Source organism: Trachymyrmex septentrionalis, unplaced genomic scaffold, assembly GCF_001594115.1.
Source record: "Trachymyrmex septentrionalis isolate Tsep2-gDNA-1 unplaced genomic scaffold, Tsep1.0 scaffold44, whole genome shotgun sequence".
NCBI classification, from domain to species: Eukaryota; Metazoa; Arthropoda; class Insecta; order Hymenoptera; family Formicidae; genus Trachymyrmex; species Trachymyrmex septentrionalis.
This window is the reverse complement of record NW_017305611.1, coordinates 3,195,823-3,202,164: the sequence shown is the minus strand read 5'-3', so window position 1 is coordinate 3,202,164 and position 6,342 is coordinate 3,195,823. Positions and strand designations below refer to the sequence as shown.

Sequence of the window (6,342 nt, the reverse complement as noted above, 5' to 3'; positions counted from 1 at the left end):
ACACACACACACACACACACACACACATACATACATATATATATATAATATATTTGGACCATTTTGCTTTAGGAGGATATTTATACAACAACAGCAAACATGTCCACTGATGTAAATATGCAGGCTGAGAAGGTATGTATAGAAACAATTTCATTTGCATGGTATATCTTTGCATGGTAATCAGAATGTATAACAATATATCTGTAACGATAATCATGTATTGTGTACATGTTGTGTTGCTGTTATATGTTAAAATTACTCGTTCCCTTTCTGGAAAGCTGAAAGCTTATGGTAAAATATTGATTAACATTAATCTTTCTTTGGATTAAGCACAATGAAGAAGCAAGTGTCACTAAGACTGAAGAAGAAGATGGCAGATCATCTAAAGACATGCATGCGGTACCTATTTTTCCAAATTAAATTTTGCTTTCTAGAGGTGGTTCTTTTTATTTATCCCACTATTTCACTACTTCATTATTTCTTCTAATTGTACAATATTTTAGATTTATGTATGTAAAATATTATCAAGTCTATTTTATGTGACAAATAACGTGATAGATGTTTTGGAAATTTTTTTTTTAGCAAAACGGTAGTCCCATTTATGGGGGCTGCGAAGGACCAAACGCAATGTACGTGAAGCTGGTCAGTAGCGATGGCCATGAGTTTATTGTTAAACGGGAACATGCATTAACGAGTGGTACTATCAAAGCAATGTTGAGTGGTCCTGGTCAATTTGCAGAGAATGAAGCGAATGAAGTCAACTTCCGAGAAATTCCGTAAGTATAAAAGATAATACAAACTATTATTATTATTGTTTGAATAAATGTCTTTTTTTTATAGGTCTCACGTATTACAAAAGGTCTGCATGTATTTTACTTACAAAGTACGCTATACAAACAGCAGTACAGAAATACCAGAATTTCCTATCGCACCCGAGATTGCTCTGGAACTGTTGATGGCCGGCAATTTCTTAGACTGCTAAATATCATCTATATAGAAGTGTTTCAGCTTTTATCGGCAATTAAATTATAGAAACAATGCAGCTTTCTTTATTATGGCCGTTTACGATATATTGTGATATTTGGAAGACCGTATTGGAGTATAATAATCGCTTTGGACTCTCATACTCGTGACATGAACATTTTAGTGCGACGAGACAATGCAATGTCGAAGTTTTATAGTTATGTAACCTAAATATTCCACACATATTGTGTTATGCTTCATAATCCATATAGTCATAAAGACAATTGTATAACACTTAAAATAATTACCGATAAAGGATTATCACTTACAATCTTCTTATATACAATCATCTGTTATATACTTGAACTATATATTTCAGTAAATTATTGTTAACAAGATTAGAAATAAATTCAACTTTTATATATTGAAACATTAATTCTATCTGCTATATATCAGGTGAGAAATACTTTTCTTTAATTGTATTTAATATTATAGCAAATATATACAAATATTTCTTTTGTTAAATATAGCTATAATTATTTGTTTTTGATTTATACATAGTGATTGTATTTACACTTGTATCGTCATTACGCAGGTACATTGTGAAATTTATTAATATGTATATTGCAGAAGAAAGATTAGGCTTTATAGAACATTAAATAAGATGTATCATTTTTAATTAATAAGTTAATTATAAAAGTCAGAGATTTTGTATGATATGCAAAGGGATAGCAAACTACACTTTTATAGAAGTTTTGTAAGCGTGTTCAAGAGGTTTCGTTATACTAATAAATACAATGTACAAAAGACATGCTTTTCTGCTAGCTCTCTTACTTATTTTTTATACAATCATTTATATATTCGCAATAACTGTTGCTTAAGATATATAATTATTTATAGGATAATTACATAAAGGTACATACAATGATTTACATATTCATAATTACAATTTCATTTATTTTTCGTATCCTTTTCAAGATCCTTAAACTTGGCTTCGAGTCGCTTGGAATACGCCGCTAGCTTATATGCAGCTTGTTCCAATTTACTGACGCTGTCATCAATCTGATTAATATTATCCAGGATTGGTTGTAGCTTTTTATACTTGTCATTCAGCGAGTCCAACGATTGCACTACGTTCGACGAAATGATCTTCAGTTCCGTATACTTTGCGATAGTCTCCTTGTTTAGACGCTCCAGCAGCCGATAGTCTGCGTGGGTAGCGATGAGCTCTTCCTGCAGATATTCGCCCGTCTTCTGGAACATTGTGTTTGCCAAACGACTCAGGTTTGGATCGTGCGGGTCCAATGCCTCGAAACTGCTGGTACTGGTGGAGAGCGTGGTGCCGCGTTTCGGTGACTCGCATCTCGAGTTCTGCTCCGTGGATAGATTTTCAATTAGACCTCCCTCCGTCTGTACTTCGTCCTTCGATGGGTCCATAATCGGGCACGATCAATTGTTAAGGCTATCACGAGATATATATCACAGAACGACTCGACTGAATACGATCGGAGTCTGAACGAACATGTCGATACAAGCAGGTGCCGAGTATCCGATCAGCTGATGACAAATGAGCGATCCTAACCTGCTCTTTAAATTTCACCACTTTACTCGGCTTTCTAATTTTTTCAGAATGTAACATGTGACGTTGGACTATAAATTTGACAGATAAAATCGCGCGATCTACTATCTTTATCATTAATCATAATTATCGATCCCTCGATATCTTATCGATTTCATCAATTACATCAATTTTCAAATTCGAAATAATGATTTGAATAATAACAATTTTCCTTTTTCTCGCACTCAAGTGTGTGTAGCACCTTCATCTAATTTTATTGACAATTTATACATCAATGACAATAAAAAAAAAATTATGTAAGTATCGAGAGTACAAAAGTAAAAATGTCAAAAAAAGAAAATTTTTTCGGTAATAAATTGCATATATTTGTATTCATATACTACAATTATATATTTACATTGTTTTAGTGTCAGTAGTGTATATATAAAAGTATATTATATTCTTTACATAAAATAGTAGATTATATACATATTAATGTATACTATATTGTGCGACTATTTAAAATGGCACCATATTGTGTAATAATAAAACTTAATTTAGTTTTAACATATGCAAAAAAATTATGTCTTAAAATATATTTAATAGATTTACATAAACACAAACTGAATAGAACTCTTCCAATATTATATTTTGTTAGATATATAAATTCTCATTACATAAAATTTGCTTAATTAACAGAAGATAAAAAATTACTTTTTTAATGCTTTGGTCTAAACTTTGGTAACTGTATACCACCATGGCTTCATTATTTAGCCAATGATATGCGGAAGGCAAAATGTAATAGCAAGCTAGAAGTTCCAGATACTTCTCTTAATTATTTAGGCATAATATTTATTAAAGTTTATAACCGTTGGGATTATTTTGTTGCCATTTCCACGTATCTGCGCCTGGAATGTAATAAGTTTCTAATTTTAAAACAGTTAAATACAACAAATATGGATAAATATTACCATTGTTATTCATTTATTATAACAACTTACACATGTCATCCAAATTTTTTGTAGCAGTCCAGTCTAGTTCCTTATTAGCAATACTAGCATCCGCGTAACTAGTGGAGACATCACCTAGTCTACGTTCAACTATCTTATATGGTATTTTCAGTGCGGATGCTTTTTCAAACGCATGTATAACTTGAAGCACAGAATAGCCCTTTCCACTACCAAGATTTATCGGCTTGAATCCCGTTGGATTACGAGTTTTTTGATACTTTACAGCTTTCATATGTCCAACTGCCAGATCCATAATATGAATATAGTCACGTACACCTGCAAATTTAATTTAGAAAAAAAATTTTAATTACAATATCATAAAGTTCTCTTTCTTCCTACAGTATGTACACCTACAATATACACTCTTTACAAGAGTTTTTCTTTCTTCTATTAAAAGAATTTTATCTAGTTATACTTTCAACAAAAAAAAAGGGAATATAAAATTCTTACCTGTACCATCAGGGGTATCATAATCATTGCCATAAATGTATAACATGTCCCTTTTTCCAACAGAAACTTGTGCAATATAGGGCATTAAATTATTTGGAATACCGTTGGGATCTTCTCCAATTTCACCTGAAGGATGTGCGCCGACAGGATTAAAATATCTCAAAGATATAACGGAAAATTCCTAAAAAGTAATCTTTTATTAAAGTGAATCACAAGATAATATATTATAATATGTACCTTATCTGATGTACACAAATCCTTTAATATTTCTTCTACCATAAACTTTGTCTTTCCATATGGATTTGTACAGTTACCAGTTTTCATATCTTCTACTAAAGGAAGTTGCTCAGGTATACCATAAACTGTGGCACTACTTGAATAAATAAAATGTTTTACATTGTTTTCCCGCATAACTTCTAGCAAATTTATCGTGCCGCTGACATTAGTTTTATAGTACTCGAGTGGTTTCTGACATGACTCACCAACTGCTTTCAATGCAGCAAAATGTATAACGCAATGAAAAGTATGCTGTAAAGATAAAAATCTGAATATTCGAATCCAATGTACTATCAGTAAAATTTGAACAAATAAGTATATTTACTTTCTGAAATACACTTCTTAGATCATTAATGTTTATGATGTCACAATCAATATATACAATACTTTTATTTGTCAATTTTTCTACTCTGAGGAGAGATTCTGGTTTCTCAGAATTTGAGTCTGTAAACATAAGAAAAACAGAAAAATTAAAAATTGTATTATACCTATATAAGTTACACAATACATGACAGAAGAGTGAGATAATTCATCAGAATAATTATTTAATCTAATTAATTATTAATTTGCATGCATTTATGTGCTATTATCACTAGAAAATGCATATGTTAGATTTAAGTAGAAAATAGGTAGTAATTAATTTACTATGTTATTCATATATCATTTAATTTAAAATACATATACAATTGGTATATCATTTTTTGTCATGTAGCTTGTTACGTCTCACCTTTGTATGCATTGATAAGGTTGTCTATTACCACCACCCGAAGGTCCGCCTGTACCAATTCCAATACTGTATGAGAACCAATATAACCAGCGCCTCCCGTTACCAAGACATTCCAAGATTCGCTTGCCATTATTTAATGTCTAATGGTGTTTTATTAGTTGATGTATATTATACATGCATATTATCTCTTATATCATGATGTAAAAATACATCATGTCTTATATATTAAACCTTTTTAGAAAAATCTTTTTACAAGAATGCCTTGTATTAAGCCCATAAAACCAAAATTATATCTTTATACAATTACAGTTTTCAAATTTCATTTTAGCTGCTTAGATCCGATTGCACCAAAGTTACTTAAACTTTAAGCGAGACTTAAGACTCTCTTCCTATCTATTGTTCTCTGGGCTTTAAAAATAAAGCGAGCGAGAGAGAGAGAGAGAGAGAGAGAGAGAGAGAGAGAGAGAGATTTGAAGTCAATCATCAAAAATTGATGCAATCAGACCTTAGATGGTTTAGACAGTGTAAAATAAGTAAAGCTTAGTCATCAGTTATACTTGATGTAAACTATGATCAATACATTAATAATTAAGTTTTGTCCTAATATGCAAAATAAAGTCAATTATTAATTTTTTGATGGTGAAGTTACAGAACTAAAAGGAAATCAATGGGTATATACATATCTACAGATTAATCGTGCAGAAGTTGTTAGAAAAGATTGTGTTTCGTAGAATCCGAGAAAACTGTCTAACCTCACATGATAATCGAGGATAAACTGACCTTATCGCGATACAGTTGACGTAATATTGTTATCACAAAATATGACACATAATCGGGTGTTGGCGAGTGCAATCGCGAACGTGAATTCCAGAAACTTGACACTCAATCGAGGATCGTCAGGATCCGTTGATCCGATAATTGTTCATTCGCGATTCTCTGCATCTACAATGACCGTTATTTCATCCTGTTTCTTCCGAGTGAATCCAATTCGCACGATGAGGAACTTTCGAGTGAGGTCCAAGCGAGATCAAGATTTTCGCATTTCGCCACGTCGAATCATAAACGACTTACGACTTACGACGTAAACGACCCATCTACCCCTCCTGCTCCATTCTCTTGGACTGTCTTGGACCTCTCGTCTCGCCTCTTCTCTTCATCTTGCCGATCTTGCGTTATGCATTGGTCGCAATATTTTTTACACTGGCTCAACTCTCAACCAGGCATTTAGGTAATAATTATGCAATGTGATCGTATCTTTATTTACTGCGGTCATACGAGTAGTCTAGCTACTGATGCGAAATCTTTTTTAATCATTATCATCGTTGATTGCAATCACATCAACGTTTGTGAAAATTAAA

The 6,342-nt window shown here is 32.1% G+C and overlaps 3 protein-coding genes across 7 annotated transcripts in view; 1 reads left to right on the top strand and 2 right to left on the bottom strand.

Moving 5' to 3' along the window:
* Nucleotides 1–1,184, top strand: part of LOC108751363 (transcription elongation factor B polypeptide 1) — a 1,992-nt gene extending 808 nt beyond the window's left edge. For 2 of the 3 annotated variants that reach the window (XM_018491481.1, XM_018491482.1), the window contains exons 2-5: nt 73–132; nt 331–399; nt 583–776; nt 841–1,184. In XM_018491481.1, the coding sequence (XP_018346983.1) occupies nt 100–132; nt 331–399; nt 583–776; nt 841–982 (438 nt within the window). In that variant the 5' untranslated portion in view covers nt 73–99 and the 3' untranslated portion in view covers nt 983–1,184. The remainder of the gene's footprint in view (nt 1–72; nt 133–330; nt 400–582; nt 777–840) is intronic. The other variant, XM_018491483.1, reaches the window with a different exon arrangement.
* Nucleotides 1,185–1,547: 363 nt separating this feature from the next.
* Nucleotides 1,548–2,580, bottom strand: LOC108751367 (biogenesis of lysosome-related organelles complex 1 subunit 2). The gene has a single exon (XM_018491488.1). The coding sequence runs from the start codon at nt 2,398–2,400 to the stop codon at nt 1,915–1,917; it is 486 nt and encodes a 161-aa protein (XP_018346990.1). The 5' UTR covers nt 2,401–2,580; the 3' UTR covers nt 1,548–1,914.
* A 643-nt stretch (nt 2,581–3,223) lies between these two features.
* LOC108751340 (UDP-glucose 4-epimerase) lies at nt 3,224–6,329 on the bottom strand. Of its 3 annotated transcripts, none has more exons than XM_018491448.1 (7): nt 5,664–6,329; nt 4,985–5,130; nt 4,583–4,701; nt 4,219–4,509; nt 3,982–4,162; nt 3,523–3,807; nt 3,224–3,429 (listed from the first exon to the last, which is right to left on the bottom strand). In XM_018491448.1, exons 2-7 carry the CDS (start codon nt 5,112–5,114, stop codon nt 3,377–3,379), a joined length of 1,059 nt encoding a protein of 352 aa, XP_018346950.1. In that variant the 5' UTR covers nt 5,115–5,130; nt 5,664–6,329; the 3' UTR covers nt 3,224–3,376. The 3 variants fall into 3 exon arrangements, with proteins under 3 accessions (XP_018346950.1, XP_018346951.1, XP_018346952.1); XM_018491449.1 differs by having other exon boundaries at nt 4,985–5,124; XM_018491450.1 differs by having other exon boundaries at nt 4,985–5,124; nt 5,765–6,329.
* Nucleotides 6,330–6,342: the final 13 nt, after the last annotated feature.

Bases quoted from the DNA above. Each gene is read 5' to 3' on its own strand.
- LOC108751367 (XM_018491488.1), bottom strand. From the start codon at position 2,400: ATGGACCCATCGAAGGACGAAGTACAGACGGAGGGAGGTCTAATTGAA.
- LOC108751340 (XM_018491448.1), bottom strand. From the start codon at position 5,114: ATGGCAAGCGAATCTTGGAATGTCTTGGTAACGGGAGGCGCTGGTTAT. The intron at 3,808-3,981 runs GTAAGAATTTTA...TTAAATTTGCAG, and splicing joins TGATACCCCTGATGGTACAG to GTGTACGTGACTATATTCAT. The intron at 3,430-3,522 runs GTAAGTTGTTAT...ATTACATTCCAG, and splicing joins AAAAAATTTGGATGACATGT to GCGCAGATACGTGGAAATGG.